Here is a 19,938-nt window from a genome sequence, read left to right as displayed (position 1 = left end):
TTGTAAGTGTCTATATACAGTATGTGTATTATATGTACCATGCCATGTGAATAGCTGTACAGTAAGTAGAATTGTGATTGTTATTTTCTCTTCATGTCCTCCATTTCAGGGAGGGTTGAGGCAGAACATTTTTTATTAAAAAAGGGACTAGATATGATGCAAGCAACACTATCTGATATAATTAAAGTTCTATTTACTAATTGTCAAAGCTGATCTAAAAAAAAGAAGATGTGTCTAGCTTAGTAGAAACACAAAAAAGAGATTCCTTTCAGCATAAACTAGTGAATGTCTTCAGAAGGAGAGGAGGGTGGCTCACGTTGCTCTGGGACTTAGCCACATCCATGGCATGCTGCACATCAGGTGACATAATCATGTTGTTGTACTTGGACTGGCCCTTCTCCTTCTCAAACTTCTGCTTGTACAGTTTCTGTGGACAGAACAGAGGAGGCAAAAAGGTGTCAAAACCAACCAATGGGGAAGGAATGGAACCAGGACTGTGTAACAACTCCAATACCATACAGTATGCACCAGGGGAGGCTAGTGCAGATAGAAATCAGAGGACGGCCTCATTGTAATAAATGAAATGGAATGAGGAATGGTATAACAAACACACCATTCCTCATTGTGTTCCATGCATTACAATGAGCCCGTCGTCCGATTTCTACCTCCACCAGCCTCCCCTGGTTCATATGGATACTGACCCCGCTTATGAGTTTGTTCATCTCTTTGCTGTGGACGGTATCGCGGGTCTGGGGCAGAGTTGTAAAAGAGCCAGACTGTCGCTCCTTCTTACTGCTACTCTTGTACATGCTCTGAAGAAAAAAGGCAACAACTATTGTTAGGAATTGGTTTGATTTACAATGATTTTACATTCATTAAAATCATGATTTTACACATTCATTAAAACAAGGGGTTCTTGATATTTTTGGCCCAAATGTTACGATTAGACAGAGGTTAAAGGTTAAGGGCCATACGTTATCATGTGTTACTGTGGGTGTAGTTTCTATCTTACCTCAGACGTGAGACTGCGCACTGCTTTGGCGTGGAGGATCTGAGGAGTGTCCAAAACAGTCTTGTACTGGCCCTTGTCCTTCTCGTACTTCTCCTTGTATTTCACCTGGTGGGCAGAGGGAAGCACAGCATTAAAAGAGGCTTCTCAGATGAGAACACACTGTATCTGTTACGTGGGCAGAGTATACTGCTTATATTGTATATGCACAGTGTTACTATATTGATGAGTGGCTAATGAAGGAGAAACTCACGCTGCTGGCGGTCTCAGAGTTCTTCATAGCCAGAAGGGTGATCTTGTCATCCACAATAGACATCACACAGCCCTTCATCATCTCCTTGTCATACTTATACTCGACCTGAGGAGAGAAACATGGAACCACAGTTGGAGACCAGAGATGCCATGAACAAAGAATCGAGGTATGAGAACTGAAACCTGGTCTGAGGTTTATTTCTTTTGTGGGCCTGTACTGTACTCACATCACTCTGTTGGAAGGTGGTCTTGGCAGCATGGACAAAGTCAGGTCTGTCCACAGTCCAGATCCACTTATTCTTGGTGGCCTCGTACTTCTTCTTGTAGTCAAGCTTTAAGGGAACAACACAACAGTGAGTGATGGTCCGGTTTTAGAAGTGTTTTTCTGATTCTGAACCAAATGGACACCAGAGGATAAGAACCAAGGAGACTCACATTGCTGATGTTCTTGTAGGCCTCCCTAGCAGCGCGGATTTCATGGGAGTCAGGGTCCATGTTGATATGGGCCTTGCTCTTCTCATAGACCTCCCTGTATTTCAGCTGAAAGAGGAATGGAAACACACATGCTCAATTACACTTGACGCCAGCCAGGAGGTTAAACGGTGAAAGGAGAGGGAAACAGCCATTTTGAGAGGGGAGGAGAGGGAAATGAGAGGGAAACAGCCATTTTGAGAGGGGAGGAGAGGGAAATGAGAGGGAAACAGCCATTTTGAAATGGGTGTACAGTAACTTACATTGCTTGTAATCTCCTTGACCTTCTTCATGTGGTGAGCGTGTGGAGTGTCATGACCCAGGGTGTATCCCTTAGCCTTGTTTTTGTTGTATTCCATCTTGTAGATAATCTGGATAAAAGAGACCATAAAATGGTGTGTAAGACTGTGTATTTATTTAACCTTTATTATATAAATATATAATATAACATTTTCAAAGATATACAATCTCCAAGAGAGACCTGGTCTCTTGTACACATTTATCACCAGTACATAGTATGAACATGAGTATCTATCTGAAGCTCTCTGTAGTGAAGAGGACTCACGTCACTGATCTGCTTGCTGCGTTTGTGGGACTCGTGCTCGGGTGTCTCCAGGATGGAGGTGAATTTGTCCTTGGCGCGCTCATACTGCTCCCTGTACTTCCACTGAGGGAGGAGGGACGGGAGGGGAGGGGAGGGGAGGAGGGGGGAGAGTTAGACACTCGCAGAGGAGACCATATCAATATCAGTGTCCCTACATCAATATCTGACCAATATCTGTTTCTCTATAACAATATCTGATCAATATTAGTTTCGCTATCATAAACATTGGTTGGTTTACATTATTCTTATCATTGATCATTGAGAGTTTACGTAGTTTTACCTCGTGTTGATCAAACTAAACATATGAAATCAAAAATGTAGTTCACTAAATGGTGTAGCATGGTAAGGTATTGGACAGAGAAATACTGATCCCGTAAAGCTTTGTGTAAATGTAAATGTAAATGTGTGCAATGGATGCATTGGGGAGGTACTCATGCACAATGCAGGTTAGGAAAAATGATTTACAGAAACATGCAGCAAACTTGGAAGGAAGCGAAGGGCGATTTGAACATGATGACCATAGAGACGCCTGTCGTCTCCATTGTAGGTCATTTCAACAAAAGCAGCCTTTGGATCAGACGGTGTGAAACGGGTCCACTGCTAACCTACTGCATGTCTTGCCATTCATAATCTGGCTACATATTCAACAAAGATGTGATCTATCTTATTGCTTTTATTAGCTCAATATCTTTGTTACATTCTATTGTTGTTGTTGGTGATGTTGGTGATGCTCTGGCCAAGGCATTTCATTGCGTACTTGTATTCAATGTAATGACAAATAAACAAAACTTGAACTTGAACTTATTGCATGATTTGGAACAGCGGAGGCAGAAATTGGAGGACGCGCTCATTGTAATGCATGGAATGGAAGGAGGAATGGTATGCGTTTTGATACCATTCCTCATTCCATTCCATGTATTACAATGGACCTGTCCTCTGATTTCTACCACCACTGATTTGGAAATATACATCTATCTGAGCAGGGTGAACAGTTACAGTGATCTCATATAAAAGTATATCAATGAATACATCTATTGAGTGTGTGTCATGAACTATGTGGTTAATTTCACCAGACTAGCAAATGTTAAAACGAATCTCAAGGCAGCTGCACTTAGATAGATAGGGTAGACAGGCTATGGGGAGAAGGGGTTAGGTTCAGTGAACAGGGAGTGTGTTTAAGAAGCAGACTGGATGGATGGGTGAGTCCAGAATACTGTATATGCATGGAAGTGAGGGTCAGAGCAGAGTGTTCTATAAGGAAGAGTGTCCCTTTTCTATTAGCCAACGATAAATAGTTCCTTTACATTATACCAATGGAGCATGTTGCTAGGCAACCGTTTGTTAGTCCAATAAATATCATCAGTAATCAATATTGGGTAAATCAGGAAGTTATATGGAACTATTTTAAGCTCATTGGCGCCACTCTTCCAATATATCACTCTGGGTCAGAGGTGTGGTAGTCACTGTGAATGGAGGAGGTTCAGCATGTGTTTCCACAGCTGGAGTTAGGGCTGGGAGAGGGACTGGGGAACGACAAAGGGAGTAGGTAGGTAAGGGGATCTCTGGGAGATGGAGTCCTCTGGTTTGACTGGTTACCTTACTCCTCACACTGGACTGGTAAATGGCGCTGAGGATGTCAGGCCGGAAGAGCTCGTTGCAGCCGCTCTTTAGCAACTCCTTGGCCCTGGACGTATACTTGGCCTGTCCACGGGGACACATACACACACACACCAAAACACACAGCATGCTGAGAATAAGGACAGAGACGGGACACGGACACGGACAGACAGCAGGATCGGCTGGAGAGGAGCTGCCGTGATCCATACGTGGTGTTTGAGTTGGGTCCTGATCTGTGCACTCTGAGGTGAATCACCGAGATGAATAAGGGTTGAACTAACTTTGCCTTTTTTTGCCTGTGAAAACTAGGTTTTTTTTAAAGTGATTTTTGCAAAAGGTTTATTAGCTTTCATAGGCTAACTTCCAAAATGTGTACATTTGTGCACCATGAAGGTCACATGATAGGAGGGGTTTAACCCTGAGTACACAGACCAGGGAGAGTGTCGCTCACTCAAGATAGTCCAGAGGGCTGTTTGAGTGGCTGCGGAGGACCCCTGCGTGAGGGAGGAGAGAGAGACGTGAACATTATCCAGCGACATCATAGCCATGCACCATGACCTCCTGCAGGCTGTAGATGACCTCATGCACCGGTCTCAGAAGCAGGCGTTCTGATAGGCCCAGAGGAGGTGGCGTGGGCGGGGCTCCCGGGCCAGTGGCTTTACCTGGCTATTCTTGCTGTTCTCTTTAACCATGATGGATTTAGGGTCATCCAACACAGAGGTGTACTTATCCTTGGACTTCTCATACGCGGACCTATAGGTCCTCTGCTCAGAACATCAAAAGGAGTTACGGACAACTGGCAAACAAGAGCTATGACAATCAAGGGACAAAATCGATCCAATGGGAGAAGGTCAAGGTTAATAGCATGAAATACGTTGAGGAAGAGTGAACTGCAGCCAAAAACAAGGAAATTAGGTCATAATCATGTAGGACAGGAGGAAAGAACATTCTTGGCTATCAACATAACATCTCAATGTCATAAACTCATCATGAGCATCTTTTACCTTCAAAGCTGAGAATCCAATTGAGGTGCAGAAAAATAAAACATGTAACATTACTGTATCTGGCTTTAAAATAATTGTTCACGCAAGGTGAACAACAGCTCATACTGTACATCCATATCAAACACAGTATGTGAATTTGTATACATGTGTTATAAAAGTGCAGTGACGTACGTCGTTGATGAGAACGGAGGCATTCTTAGCGGCCTGGAAGAACGGCGTGTCGCAGGTGTACTTGAAATTGTATCTGTTCTTCTCGAAAGACGCTTTGTACAGTCTCTGTTGACATGAGAGCAGATACCAGAGGTTATTATGACAATACAAAGAAATCGCACCATTTGAGATGTTTCTTTTTTGTAAGGATATCCTTGTACTGTACCCTTTACCTCGCTGTACAGAGTCTTGTTCTTCTCAGCCTGGACCATCTCAGGTCTGTCCCACACATAGCAGCCGACACCCTTCAGCCAGTCCAGGTCCTCCTTGTATTTGACCTGATGGTGGAGAGAGACAACAGTGATATGATGGAACATTTACTAATACACACAATGAAGTCCAATTCTAATGTATTGCAATGGAAAACCATCACAATGATCCTATTCCACTGTGGTGGCACTATTAAAACTACATCAATAAATAGTGTCTATATATGTGTATGTGTGTAAGTGTGTGGGTATGATATGTACCATGCCAAGTGAATAGCTGGACGGTTAAGTAGAATTGTAGTTGTTATTTTATTTTCATGTCCTCCATTGAGGGGAGGGTTGGGCAGGGGGAAAAAAGGGGGACTAGAAATGATGCAGGCATTGCTATCTGATAGAACTTAAATTCTATTTACTAACTTTCAAAGCTGATCTACAAAAAAGATCAGCCAAAAAATAAATAAATAAATGACTACTTTAAAATAGAAAAGAAAAGCCTGCTTCTTATGTGTGTACCCAACTTCGGTCACTCTGTACTCACATTGCTGACTGCGTCACCCACGATTCTGCTGTGTAAGAGTTCCGGGCGGTCGGGGATGGACCTCCACAGACCCAGAGAGTTGATGTACTTCTCCCTGTATTTAACCTGTGGAGAGAAGAACCATTCAGAGCGTCTTACTGTATACCTGAGGAAAATTATATAATTATATATTATATAACTAAATCCACATAGCAGGTATGGTAGACTAAGGCTCATCTTTCTGATTGGCTAGACACTGACCTCACTGATGTCATCAGTGACCCTGCGATGGCAGATGATGTCGAGGGCATCCTTGGCGCAGTGGTAGTGTCCCTTGGACAGCTCAAAGGTCTCCTTGTAGCGCAGCTAGAGACGGGGAGAGATCCAGGTCAGACACATCTGAGTGGGACTCATACAGGTTAAAGTGTGTGTGTGTGTGTGTGTGTATGTGTGTGTGTGGATGGGTGAGTGTGTGTGTGTGTGTGGGTGTGGGTGTGTATGTGTGTGTGTGTGTGGATGGGTGAGTGTGTGTGTGTGTGTGTGTGTGTGGGTGAGTGTGTGTGTGTGTGTGTGTGTGTGTGTGTGTGTGAATGTGGGCGTGGGTGAGTGTGTGTGTGTGTGTGTGTGTGTGTGTGAATGTGTGTGTGTGTGTGTGGGCGTCACCAGAGAGCATACTCACATCGCTGGCGTTGACGTAGGCCTTCTTGGCACGGATCAGGATGGGCGTGTCAGCGATGGATGTGTACCTGTGCTTTATCTTCTCATACTGAGCCTTGTATTTTTTCTGTGAGACAAAACAGTGAATGAATGTATTAGAGCCAGGAGGGGAAAATAACATATCATACTGTTGCATATCACATGAGGAGTGTTAGAAACCTACAGTAGGAGAATGGCTATCTTTGAAAGAGGAGAGAAAGACTTAGAGAAGCCTTACCTCACTCAGGACCACCTTCATGACCCTAGCATGGTCCATGCTTGGTGTGTCAATCTCAGGGGTGAAGTGGGCTCTCTCCTTGGAGGCCACATCAGTGTACTGGTACTGTATGGACCCAGAGAGACACAAACACATCAGATATCAGTCTGTCATATTGAACAGTTCTTGAGAGAATTATTATGGATATAATCAATAGCTAGCTAGTTATTTATTTTGACTTGCATGGTTTGTCAGCTGTTGGGCCCACTTGACCTTCTGGATATCCAGGGAGTCAACGGTGGTGGTGCACTTGGTCTTATCAATGTTGGCTTGGGCTTTGTACACCAGCTGAGGAGGGAGGGAGAGAGATCAGAGGTCACGGTCAGGTCACACTGCCACCATGTCTGCGAGTGTCAGACCATTCTGTGAGGAATGATGGGACATGAGGTTAACTCACGTCACTCATGTGGGTCTTGAGTGCGTTCACACGCTGGTATTCAGGTGTGTCCAGAACCACAGAGAAGTTGGCATGGTTCTTCTTTGCCTCAGTGTCATAGTTGGCCTGTTGAGAGGAAGGGGGAGAACAGGTTAGAATGGAGCAGACATAGTATAGACACAGTATAGATGGGGGAAGGCAGAAATCGAAGGATGGGCTCATTGTAATGCATGGTATGAAACCAGGAATGGTATCAAACACCATTCCTCATTCCATTCCATGCATTACAATGAGGCCGTCCTCTAATTTCTACCTCCACCAGCCTCCCCTGGTAAAGACATACAGTATAAACTGTGTTATGCTAGTGGAACCCCTGTTTAAATGATGAAGAGCTACATGTAGAGGAAGAGGAGGGTAGCCTACCCTGAACTTGGTGATGTTGCGGACATGGACCATCTCAGGTGTGTTGTACAGGAAGCAGCCGACGCCTCTAAGCCACTGCAGGTCCTCTTTGTATTTGAGCTGTGGAGGAAAACACACAGACAGAACAATCACTATTACTGCTTAATCAATCAACAGGCATGGAGGTACTTTATCTGAGTAAATTTATAACATATCAATCTCAGAAGCTTACTATAGCCAACTTGAGAGAATGCTAAAAAAAATACTTTCAAAAGTTCAAAGCATCTGTCTGAACTTCAGATTGGCTTGTTTTCGCTGAAAAGTAGTTTCGGTGCATGTACCTCACTGGTGATCTCGTTGACGTGGTAGCAGTGCATGAGCTGAGGGGTGATGGGCATGTTGATGAGCTGGCCTCTATTGTTGAAGTACTTCTCCTTGTAGCACAACTGCAGGGGACGGTGGTGAAAGATACTTAGTTTACTCAGAATTCACATGACGACGAAAACAAAATATCCCAAAGTGTAATTTTGAAAATCAAACAGTTAATTTTTTACTCTCAGTTTCATTGGTGGAAACAAGGAATTATGAATGAAAGTATGAGCAGAATAAGAGATGAGGGGTTGAGAGATGGTTACATTACATTGATAGGAGCAAGGAATTGTGAATGAAAGTATGAGCAGAATAAGAGATTGAAGAATAAGAGAAAAGGTTGAGAGATGGTTACGTACGTCACTGACGGCCTCCTGGGTCATCTTGACCTGTCTGATCTCAGGTGTGTCGTAGGTGGTGTGGATCTTGTCCTTCGTCTTCTCATACAGCTGACGGTACAGGCGCTGTGAAGGAGAGGGGGAAATGAGGTCACTACACTCAAAACAACCATATTTATTGTATCATATTTATAGTCCAGGGCCTGTGACGAATACAATTCTATCAAAATTAACTGCAAGGGCTAAGCTATAAAGTTATCAAACTCAGAAACTAAGATTTCAGGTAATTTTGGGACTGGTGATCGAAAAGCGTAATATATAACGATAAACAAGCAAGTTAAATAATTGACTGTAGTTTGTCAAGATTTATCTATCTTTACGCATGGGGGAGCCCCGCTCCTGGCCTGGTTTGGGGAAGGAGTGGATGTTCAGGATCTTACCGGGTTGGTGACCTGGTTGGCTTTCCTGATGTTGACAAAGCTGACACCCTCAGGGTCCAGGGTGTAGTTGGTAGCCTTCTCGTTGTCAAAGGCTTCCCTGTACTTCACCTAAAGAACACAATAACACAGTACTCCACGTGTTAGTTACTGTACATCGATCTTCAGGGACTATGCTATTCCACGTGTCAGTTACTGTACATCCATCCATGAGGAAGCTGCTTACACTGCTGGTTACGATGCTGTTGGCCTTGGCCTGCTTGATGAGTGGCGTGTCGTTGGGGAGGGAGTACCCAGTGGGCATGGAGTTCTTGTTGGCCTCTTTGTATAAGTTCTGGAGAAGATCAAGAGAGGGATCAGAACAGTATGAGAAAATATGAGAATAATGAAACTTGCAGGCAACTAAAGCTTTCCATCTATGTATATTGTAAGTGTGAACTTCAACAATAGAAGTTGGTACAGCATGCGAGTGAAGAATATGTCTTACATCACTCTGGATGACGTTGGCCAGGCGTGCCCTCTCGGTCTCTATGGTAACAGCGGGGGCGAGGTTCGTGCCCTTGACATTCATGGCGTAGTCACTGCGGTAGTGGAGCTGAGAACAACAGAGAAGAGAAGAGGAGGAGATGAGAATTCCATCTGCAGCATGAACAAACAGATTGTAACAAAGCCATGATAATAATATAAATAAAACATTGGCTATACTCACATCGCTCAGGTTCTGGGCGCTTAACTTGGCCGTCTCGTAGACTGGGGTCTCCATGACGACAGAGTAGTCCTTGAACTGTTCGATACCCTTGGCTCTGTACTTGTTCTAGAAGGGGAAAACCACGAACGCATTCCACATCATCAACCATAATGTCCTCATATTCACATCAACTCAAAATCAGATGCCTCTAAGTCATTGGATAGCTCAAATCAATGGAAAGAATAGAATGAAAGAGGGAGGAGGGATGAGGGAGAGATGGGGAAATGTAGGTAGATGCCAGGGGGCTCACCTCGCTCTGGAGGTTGTTAGCATGCTTGACCCGGAGGATCTCAGGTGTATCCCAGGTATAGCAACCAACACCCTTCAGCCAGTTCAGGTCTTCCTTGTAGAAGATCTGGAGAGCCAGAGAAAATGAGCCATGTGAAATGTAAGCCAAAAGGACAAGCAAGTATAACTACCGGTAGTTACATTTGGTGGAGTATAAATCATCACCACTACTTTGTCTGATCACTCTACCAGAACCACAACTTCGAAATACCCCAAAAATTTGACAAACAAGTGTTTAAAATAGGCATTGCATTGTGAGGTATAGTAGTAAAGGATGACTCACGTCACTGAGCTGCTCGTTGACCTTGCGGGCCTGGACGTACACCTGCATGTCGGGCATGCAGATCCACTGGTGCAGGTGCTTGCGGTAGTTGATCTCACTGACGTAGTCCTGGGTTTGGCGAGCTGACAGTATATCCATCATGTCTGGTGGGATGTGGATCTTGGCCTTGGACTTCTCATAGCTCTCCTTGTACAAGCGCTAGAAGTGGAGAACATACAAACCATCAGTCAATGTGGAGCCATATACATGAAATGTACATGAAATGAACATGAAATGTATTCATAGAGAAAGGAGATTGTGAAGAGGCTCCACTCACGTCGAGGGAGAGCTTTCCTGCTTTGAGGCAGCGAGCTGTTTGGGGATCATCCTCCAGGGATTTGGGCAGGCTGTAGAGGGACTTGAACTTCTCATAATCCTCCTTGTATTTCACCTATAGAAAGATCATATTGGTTTGAGCATGGGCACTTTGTTGCTGTGAACTTGTGTGAAGCGTAACATTGAAATCCTGGGGGTTTAAAACAATTCCTAGAGTACAAAGGTTGTTGAGATGAACTCACGTTGCTCAGGATGACCTTCTGCTGTTTGGCATGGGCAAGGGCATGGGAGTCTGAAGGGATGCTGTATTCCTTGTCCTTGACCTTGTCCCAGGCAGATGTGTATGTTTTCTGTTGACAAAAAAGCAGAACATCCCAATCACAAACACAGCATATAAAAGCTTCATTAAGGAAACATTATAGTATTTGCTGCGATACATATGCTATGGTTCAACACTTACGGTGCTGTAGAAGTGCTTGAGGTTTTGGTATCTTCCATAGTCGTAGGTATCCAAAATTGTGGTGTACATGTGCTTCTCCTTGTGGTAAGCCTCCCTGTAGTTCAGCTGAGGAATTAAATAGTCATCATTTTGATGAAACGTTTGTTATCCATTTCTATGCTGGTAGGATACTAAAGAGATGATGAATATTTCTATATATATTATTTCTGTCTCTCACCTCACTGGCCCAGGTGCTACCCAGGATAGCAGTCACGTAGACTGGGGTGTCTGTCACAATGGAATAGTTGTTGAACTCCTTCTTACCCTCCTCTTTGTATTTGAGCTGTAAGAAAACAGATGCAGAGAAAAATAAACAATAGTCTCCCCAAGCAGTAATACTGTTTTTCAACAGTCTCATGTCATTATTATTTTCAAATTAGCTACAGTGACAGCTCTTATTCCACATAAATGAATAACATAAGCTTTATGATTTATTAAGGGATCATAAAGATATAACCAATAGAGGGCACACTCCCTAACTATGATTATAAGGTTAGCGCCATGTAGTTAACTTTCTTCATCTTCTGTGAGTTGAGTGGGTGTAAATGTTGGTGTTCACTGCCACCTGCTGTGCTGGAGTGTAGTATCAACCCTGTGTCTCAGTTAGGTCAGTAATTTATTAGCACCCGTAGATGGCGTCATGCACCTGAAAGCTATTTACAATCGATAAATAAACCTATTGAAGAAGAAGTCCATGCATTGATCCAACTGGCTGAGGTCTGCCCAACTCATAGGAAGTCCCATCCTAGTTGACTACATGGCGTCCTTCATGCTGTCACAAATGTAATGAATAGGAAAGATGTCCGATGCCTACTCTTTCTATCTCTATGGAAGGGAACTGGTAATCAATAAATCACAATCAAAAGACGAAACAAATCATGGTATATTATTAGAAACAGAAGTCTTGTTACTCACATCGCTCTGCAGCTCATAGGACTTCTTGGCACGGAGGATCTCTGGTGTGTCCCAGACATAGCAGCCAATGCCCTTCATGCAGTTCAGGTCATCTTTGTAGAACACCTAACAAACAACAACACCCGATCAGTTGGATTAGATGAGATGAACCAGATAAGGACAGCAGCGCAGTGGAGGCTGGTGGAGGTAGAAATAGGAAGACGGGTCATTGTAATGCATGGAACAGAATAGAGCAATGGTATCAAGAACCCGTCCTCCGATTTCTACTTTTACTAGCCTCCCCTGCAGCAGAGGGACTATTGATGAAGGAGCCTACGTCGCTGAGAATCTCGTTGGTCTTGCGGGCGCGGATTACATCCTCTTGATCGGGGTGGCATGTCCAGTTGTGCAGGTAGGTGCGATACAGAACATCGCTCAGCATGTCCTGGCACTTCTTAGCCACCTTGTTGGCAATGATGTCTCCCGGGATGTGGTTCTTGGCCTTGGTTTCATTGTAGGACTTTTGGTAAAGCCTCTGAAATAAGAGAAATTGAAGTTTGTGATTGGATGTTCCTTGTTTGCATTCACACATGATGACAACAAAGAGTGAATATGTCCTATTTTAAATTAGAGACAACTGTCTTTTCACTCAATGAATCATTGCAGAGTATAACCACCACTAATTATAATGTATGAAACGTACAAAACGTGACATGAGCATTATGGCTTCTTACCAGACCCTTGGCCTTCTCCTGTTCTCCACAGCGCATCACCTCAGGGAAGTCGACTAGAGTTCCAGCCAGGTGGTGTCCCTTAGCCTTCTCATGATCTTTCTTGTATTTATTCTGAAAGGTTTCAAGGTCAAAAGGGAAACAATGGTCAGCATCACCAAGAAGCCAAAAGCTCTGCTGATACAGCAGGGAGATAAACACTGCTCTGCATACTTTCACACCACTACCATAACAACTTTTATATGGAATTAAAACACCCTGGGCTATCTCTATTAGTTACAAATGCATATGATGAGATAGTATGTAGAGTCAGATGTTTATAACTGTCTCTCAACCATCCGGAAGTACAGTAAACTCACCTCACTGACAATGTCCCTGCTCTTCTTTGCTCCTAGCAGAGGCAAGAACTGATGGTTCAGCTGGTAACCCGTGGCCTTGCTTTCGTCCCAGGCCATTTTGTAGTATTTCTGCAAACACACAATCCTCAGTGTCAAAAACAGAAGTTACTAATAAATGGTCTCTCAAATTTGCAGATACAGTAGATAAATCAACTGATGAATCAACTGAGTCAACAGTAGGTTAATCAACTGATGACGCAACTGATGAATCAACTGAATCAGCAGTAGCTGAATCAACTGATGAATCAACAGCAGATAAAGCAACACAATCAACAGCAGATGAATCAACTGAATCAACAGTAGATGAATGAATCAAATGAGTTATGAGTCAGGACAGTTGTCTGTATGTTACCTCACTGATGTTCTTGGACACTTCCCTGCTGTGGGCCAGCTGGGGTGTGTCCTCAGAACCGATGTAGTGGCCCTTCTCCAGGTTGAAGGTCTCCTTGTACTTCAGCTACGCAACAACAGGAAACATAGACACAGGTAAGGATCAAGACAATATCCCATTACATTACCTCCTTGCTTGTTCCTCCTTAAGATAGGGATCAAATACAGTACATACACATAAATAATATCTGCAGACTATTTTCTTACGTATTTTGTTCAACTACAAAATAATAGTGGAAATCAAATCACTCACATCACTGAGCATGATAGCATTGCGCTGAGCCAGGACAACCTCAGGAGTGTCCACGATGTGTGTGTACTTGGCAAAGTTTTCTTTGGCGTCCTTCTTGTACACCCTCTGTAAGAGACAGTAGAGACACATTGTGAGACATACTGTACTGATGAGACTGTATTAGGAGCATAATGTGTCCAATGAAACTACAAAAGAAACATATTAAGAATGGAAAAGATGAATTGTTAAACTGATTGTAATCACTTACCATATCAAATGCTATAAGGTCTACTGTACTGTACATTATGTCAATAAAAGCATCAAAAAATAAAGGAAAAGAGGAACTTACTTCGTTGAGAATCTTCTGGGCTTTCCTGACTTTGACGTGGTCGACACACTCAGCGGGCACCCATCCACAGCCTCGGAGCCATTCCAAGTCGGATCTGTAGACATTCTGGACACATATGGAGCAGTATCAGAGAAACCTTAATTATACCAATAGATATTTTCATTGATAATTAATCTGTAATGATACTCCAAGTGTCAAGTGGTGCTAAACTCACATCACTCTGAAGATCATAGGCTTTTCTGGCCTGGACGACATCAGTAGCATCTGGCAGACAGGTCCAGCTGTGCAGGTGAGTCCTATAGTTGAAGTCGTTCACCTGGATCTGGCATTTCTTGGCCAGTTCAATGGCCAGCATGTCCACTGGGAGGTGGAACTTGGTCTTGGACTTGTTGAAGTCCTTCTTGTACAGGGCATCACTAGCAATCTTGGCTGAGTTCAGAGCCAGCATGAGCAGGGGGTCATCGTTAACACTCAGGGCACCAATGTGGTGACCAACCTGTTTGCGGTATCCTGCCTTGTACTTGTGCTGTGGAAGAGAAGTGTCAAAGTTTTAACATATTGAATGCATTCTCATTCAGTGATTTAATCAGTGAGTAGAACAGTGCTTAGAATAAACATTTAAAACAAAATGCTATTTGAAGGACGAATAAATAAGCCACACCAACTCATGATTACTTACAATCTTGAGAATAATAGTTGTTGTACTCATTGTTTTTATCAAAACCGTTGAAGGCTGAACAGTCTCTTATTGCCTTTCCTTTACACCAAGTGCTCATACCTCACTCTGTACTTTGTTGTTGTGGATGGACTGCTTGATGGAAACAGCATCTCCAGGCATGAAGTACCCTGTGGCTTTGATCTTGTCCCACTCCTTGGTGTACAGTTTCTGTAAGAGGGTAAGCACAGTACATTTTATAATGGCTATGAGTCGTTCCAATGACACTCTTTGATTGCTAGACTCAAATGTCTTTTGACTACTTCAATGTCTGAAAGGACAAATAAAAGGAGTGTTGATCTTACCGGGTGAACGTTCTTAGCCACCTCTCTTGCTGTTGCCAGAGTTGGGGTGTCCAACATGGTATACTTGATCTTGTCCTTGTGCCAGACCTCACGGTACTTAGCCTGCACAAAGTGAAGGGTAAAGAACATAGTTATCAATGGGAGGAATTCTCTTAGTGAAGGGCAGATTTGTCCAGACACTGAAGTTAAACAAACTGTGAAATAAGGCAAAGTTGATATAGTACTGTATGATAATGCACTTTCAGAACAATCAACACAAACAGAAGCCATGGAATGTATTTGTTGTGACATGTTGTTTAGGAAGATCCTGCTCACCTCATTGAGGACCTCTGCTGCGTTCTTGGCACAGACAAAGTCCATTCTGTCCACGGGGGCAATGAACTTCTGCTCGTCCAGCTTGACGCGGTAGCCTCTCTGCAAGACAACATCAACAACGATTAAACAATCTTCAACAATGGCTAAACAAAGATGGATCTTCAATGCATTCCAATGCATGTGTACTGTTGAAACATCAGACACTAGATGAGAGACACTTACATCAGCCAGGATGGTCTGGGCGTTCTTCACCTTCTTCACCTCCAGGGACTCATGTGGGATCCAACCACATCCACGCAGCCACTCCAGATCAGCCTTGTATACAGCCTTGGGGAGGACAACAGGTTTTCATCAACATATACAGTAGATGTCAATGTACCAATAATATACAGTTGATTAAAAAAAAAACTGTGAACAGAGGATGAATACAACTTTATATGGACATAAGCACATTGAAATTATTGCAAATTCAGTAAGTAAAGTAAGCTTACATCACTCTGAAGATCATAGGCTTTTCTGGCCTGGACGACATCAGTGGCATCTGGCAGACAGGTCCAGTTGTGCAGGCGAGTCCTGTAGTTGAAGTCGTTCACCTGGATCTGACATTTCTTGGCCAGTTCAATGGTCAGCATGTCCACTGGGAGGTGGAACTTGGTCTTGGACTTGTTGAAGTCCTTCTTGTACAGGACATCACTGGCAATCCTGGCTGAGTTCAGAGCCAACATGATCAGAGGGTCATCATGGATGCTGAGTGCACCAATGTGGTGGCCAACTTGCTTGCGGTAGCTTGTAAGGTACTTGTACTGTATGAAGAGAAAGGGATCCAAAAGTTAATTACACTGTGTGAATCATTTCAAGTGATCTAAATTAAATGGACTCAAGTTCATTCTTTATCTCTTACGTTGCTGATGATGTCTCTAGATTTCTTGGCCTTCAACACATCGATGGCATCCTCCTTAATTTGGTATCCCTTGGCCTTCTCTTTATCCCAGTTTTTGGTGTACAATTTCTGGAAAACAGAAAGATCATCTGTAGGTCAAGTAATCACATCTGGACATGATAGTGTATGTGATAATATGTGCTTGTAAACATCGATCATGCTATGTGCCTCAGTGAACCATACTTACATTGCTGATGTTGATAGCATTGGCCTTGGACAGCTCAATAGAGGGTATGTTATTTGGGATGTGAATCCTGAGTTTGTCTTTATCCCAAGCTTCATGGTATTTCCTCTGTGAAAAACAAACGAACAAGCAAACAAACAGAGTTAATGATACATCCAAACCATTATTCTTGCGGTGTACCTCTCCATTTCAAAGCTCCACCTCCACTGTTACTAGAAATTTGGAAAAAGACCATGGCAATAAGATTAGATGGTTGTTCCATGTTTGGCTACTTAATGCTTAAAGAAGAGGGAAACACTCACAAGGCTGATGTTGTCAGCATTCTGCTTGGACAGGACGATCTCGGGAAGGTCAACAACACTAGTGAACTTGACAGCGCTAGGGGGCTGGCGGTACAGTCTATCGTTGAGGATGGTTTGGGCATTCTTGGCCTTGACAACATCAATTGAACCCTGGACCAGCCAACCGCACCCTCTGAGCCACTCAAGGTCAGCCTTGTACACCGCCTGAAAGACAGGAATCATAGAGAGAATCATTAGAGTCGGCCGTTACTGCATCAAATGAGTGCTATGGTTGGTTAGATTTTGCTTCATTCTATTCAATGGTGGACAGGTAAATGTTAGGACACAGCAATAATGGTTCACTAGACATAAAACTAAACTGTCTGTACTTACGTCACTACGGAGATCGTACACCTTCCTGGCCTGGACAACATCACTGGAGTCTGGCAGACAGGTCCAGTTGTGCAGGTGAGTTCTGTAGTTGAAGTCGTTGACCTGGATCTGGTTCTTCTTGGCCAGTTCAAAGGCCATCATGTCCACTGGGAGATTGAACTTGGTCTTGATCTTCTCATAGTCCTTCTTGTAAACATTATTACTGAAAATCCTGGCTGCATTAGCGGCCAGCATGAGCAGAGGGTCATCCTGGATGCTAAGGGCTCCAATATGGTGGCCTTGTTGCTTGCGGTAACCTGCCTTGTACTTGTACTGAGACATTTGAAAAAGTACATTTGAATTAATTCATGTTTTTATTCAGTATATTGATATTTATTAATGGCTAAGTAGTGTGCTTATTATGATTACTGCCAATGCTTTGGCAGAGGAAAAAAAATGCTTTATACATACGTCACTGATGATCTCTCTACCCTGCTTGGCAGCTTTGACAGAGATGGCATCCTTTGGCAGGTAATAGCCCTTGCTGATGGTATCCTCAAAGCCTTCACGGTAATGTTTCTGAAATAACACAAAAAACATGATCTATTAGTGTCTTCATTGGATCAACTATAATTCTGTGATGTTCAGAAATGGTTACAATCAATGAGTGTTCTATAAGGTAGAGTGGCGCCAATGAAGGGGTCCATTTTCTATTGGCCAACGCCAAATAGCTCCTTTACATTATACCTACGGAGCATGATGCCAGGCAACCGGTTGTTAGTCCAATAAAAAATCTATATCGGGTAAATCAGGAAGATTAACCAGGAAGATATATGGAACTATTTGCCGCCACTCTTCTCATATACCACTCTGGTTATGACAATAGAGATGAAAGATGGATAACAGATGAAAGATACAGATGTTCAGCCGTCGTTACAGTGACACCTCTTACCAGGCTGGTGTTGAGTTTGTTCTGCCGGGCCAGAGTGATCTCTGGTGTGTCTGGCATGATATGAATGTTGACCTTGTCTTTCTCCCAGGCTTCAATGTACGCTTTCTGTGGGGGGAGAAGAAAAAGGAGGAGCAGTTAAAGAGATGTGTCTCTCTCTAGGGAAATACTGTTGTTTTGCACATAGGCTTGAGGCTTTGTGTTACACCTCTGCAATACAATTTCAAAATAGAAAGGAAACATCTAAATCCAATACCCTTCCCTCAGTAACGCAAGTGCATCAGTGTCATGACTTTATCAACATCTCATGTGATGATATCTCCAAAGATTCGGGGCCACATTTCACTACCGCTCTGTTTTCCATTTTAGTGCAGTAAATACATACAATAATTCCGCATAATACAAGGCTGATTTCAAAGAAGTCTACGTCACTTTCAGAGGATTTCCCCCACACTAGTATATATGAGATATTAGGAGAATATAAGAAACGGACAAACAAACAATTAACAATCAAACTAAACAGGAGAGTGTACCTTGTCCATTATCTGGGCATTAGCCTGGGCCAGGGCGTATGGCATGTCATCAGTTTTGGCAGTAAACTTGAAGTTGCTGGGGTGCTGGCGGTACTTCTTCTCACTCAGGATCTCTCCAGCCTTCTTGACCTTCTCCACATCGATGGAGCCAATGGGGACCCAGCCACTGCCTCTGAGCCACTCCAGGTCAGCTCTGTACACAGCCTAATGTCATATATGAGAAACCAATTGGTTAGTCAGTGAACTTTGAAACTATAATGGGTTGTCTTGCCTTAGAATGATACTGTAGATGCACCCCACACCTCAAAAGCTTAATGAGTGAATCTCTCTCAGAACTTACGTCACTGCGCAGATCATAGACCTTCCTGGCCTGGACGACATCATTGGAGTCTGGCAGACAGGTCCAGTTGTGCAGGTGAGTTCTGTAGTTGAAGTCATTGACCTGGATCTGGCATTTCTTGGCCAGTTCAATGGACAGCATGTCTACTGGGAGGTGGAACTTGGTCTTTGACTTGTTGAAGTCCTTCTTGTACAGGGCATCACTAGCAATCCTGGCTGAGTTCAGAGCCAGCATGATCAGAGGGTCATCATGGATGCTGAGGGCACCAATGTGGTGACCAACTTGCTTGCGGTAGCTTGTAAGGTACTTGTACTATATGGATGAAAAATATTTTATCTTTTTTTGCCAATAACTGGGATGAATTGATGTCAAAAAGAGAAACATTTAAAGTATACAACACTTACATTACTAATGATTTCTCTGCCATGCTTGGCAGCTTTGATGGCGATGGCATCAGCTTTGAGGTCATACCCCTTCCTGAAGGATTCCTCAACACCTTGTCTGTATAATTTCTGCAATAACAATAAAGCTGTGATTAGTACTATCCATGGCAGTGTATCAGAAAAACCTAGGGCTCCAATTTGCATAAACAAAAAAGTAACAAAAAGTTATAAAAGTTAGCCACCTTAACCTAAATATTTTGAATAGACACGTAGACAGACAATTTGCGTTTGCATGATGTGCAATGCATTTTCAGACTGTTTACTAAAACTCTGGTTGAATAATCACAGATTTTCTCAAAAACAAGGTACAATAAAAATCATGCTGAAAAGTTCGGTATATTTTGCTCAGTTCGGCACTATTTGCTCAACCAAACTGGAGCCCCTAGTGTTTAAACCAGTGCAGTTGGGGGGTAAAGACAGGCTAATCACAAAGACCTTCATTGATCACAACAGTAAGTATCAGAATATTTACATCCACAACAATCATAATCATCAATCATAACATAACATTTATATTTACCTCGAAAAAATACATAACATGACATCCATAACATTACAATCCGACATGCCATGTCTGGTGGTTCATGTCATAGGTATTAGGAAAGACTGATAGCTTCAAATCGAGAGTTAGGAATGTACAGTAGCG

The 19,938-nt window shown here is 43.1% G+C and overlaps 1 protein-coding gene across 1 annotated transcript in view; it reads right to left on the bottom strand.

The window, feature by feature from the left end:
* neb (nebulin) overlaps positions 1-19,938 on the bottom strand; it is a 68,616-nt gene that overhangs the window by 17,945 nt on the left and 30,733 nt on the right. The window contains exons 63-114 of the mRNA XM_083682493.1: positions 19,254-19,361; positions 18,850-19,161; positions 18,510-18,713; positions 17,980-18,084; positions 17,499-17,606; positions 17,049-17,360; positions 16,677-16,880; positions 16,378-16,482; positions 16,152-16,259; positions 15,742-16,053; positions 15,473-15,577; positions 15,251-15,349; positions 14,936-15,037; positions 14,694-14,801; positions 14,130-14,441; positions 13,916-14,020; positions 13,588-13,692; positions 13,297-13,401; positions 12,906-13,013; positions 12,550-12,660; positions 12,153-12,350; positions 11,837-11,941; positions 11,100-11,204; positions 10,883-10,987; positions 10,665-10,772; positions 10,424-10,537; positions 10,108-10,305; positions 9,787-9,891; positions 9,498-9,602; positions 9,276-9,383; positions 9,015-9,122; positions 8,792-8,899; positions 8,373-8,477; positions 7,986-8,090; positions 7,666-7,764; positions 7,264-7,368; positions 7,050-7,154; positions 6,828-6,932; positions 6,573-6,677; positions 6,155-6,259; positions 5,915-6,019; positions 5,341-5,445; positions 5,129-5,233; positions 3,933-4,037; positions 2,298-2,399; positions 1,996-2,103; positions 1,697-1,801; positions 1,489-1,593; positions 1,263-1,367; positions 1,013-1,117; positions 702-812; positions 317-427 (exon numbers count right to left, since the gene is read on the bottom strand). Coding sequence (XP_083538619.1) covers positions 317-427; positions 702-812; positions 1,013-1,117; positions 1,263-1,367; positions 1,489-1,593; positions 1,697-1,801; positions 1,996-2,103; positions 2,298-2,399; positions 3,933-4,037; positions 5,129-5,233; positions 5,341-5,445; positions 5,915-6,019; positions 6,155-6,259; positions 6,573-6,677; positions 6,828-6,932; positions 7,050-7,154; positions 7,264-7,368; positions 7,666-7,764; positions 7,986-8,090; positions 8,373-8,477; positions 8,792-8,899; positions 9,015-9,122; positions 9,276-9,383; positions 9,498-9,602; positions 9,787-9,891; positions 10,108-10,305; positions 10,424-10,537; positions 10,665-10,772; positions 10,883-10,987; positions 11,100-11,204; positions 11,837-11,941; positions 12,153-12,350; positions 12,550-12,660; positions 12,906-13,013; positions 13,297-13,401; positions 13,588-13,692; positions 13,916-14,020; positions 14,130-14,441; positions 14,694-14,801; positions 14,936-15,037; positions 15,251-15,349; positions 15,473-15,577; positions 15,742-16,053; positions 16,152-16,259; positions 16,378-16,482; positions 16,677-16,880; positions 17,049-17,360; positions 17,499-17,606; positions 17,980-18,084; positions 18,510-18,713; positions 18,850-19,161; positions 19,254-19,361 — 6,711 coding nt within the window. The remainder of the gene's footprint in view (positions 1-316; positions 428-701; positions 813-1,012; positions 1,118-1,262; positions 1,368-1,488; positions 1,594-1,696; positions 1,802-1,995; positions 2,104-2,297; positions 2,400-3,932; positions 4,038-5,128; positions 5,234-5,340; positions 5,446-5,914; positions 6,020-6,154; positions 6,260-6,572; positions 6,678-6,827; positions 6,933-7,049; positions 7,155-7,263; positions 7,369-7,665; positions 7,765-7,985; positions 8,091-8,372; positions 8,478-8,791; positions 8,900-9,014; positions 9,123-9,275; positions 9,384-9,497; positions 9,603-9,786; positions 9,892-10,107; positions 10,306-10,423; positions 10,538-10,664; positions 10,773-10,882; positions 10,988-11,099; positions 11,205-11,836; positions 11,942-12,152; positions 12,351-12,549; positions 12,661-12,905; positions 13,014-13,296; positions 13,402-13,587; positions 13,693-13,915; positions 14,021-14,129; positions 14,442-14,693; positions 14,802-14,935; positions 15,038-15,250; positions 15,350-15,472; positions 15,578-15,741; positions 16,054-16,151; positions 16,260-16,377; positions 16,483-16,676; positions 16,881-17,048; positions 17,361-17,498; positions 17,607-17,979; positions 18,085-18,509; positions 18,714-18,849; positions 19,162-19,253; positions 19,362-19,938) is intronic.

Source organism: Argentina silus, assembly GCF_951799395.1.
Source record: "Argentina silus genome assembly, chromosome: 12".
NCBI lineage: Eukaryota > Metazoa > Chordata > Actinopteri > Argentiniformes > Argentinidae > Argentina > Argentina silus.
Note: the sequence above shows the minus strand (reverse complement) of the source record. Positions and strands in the feature narration are given on the sequence as shown.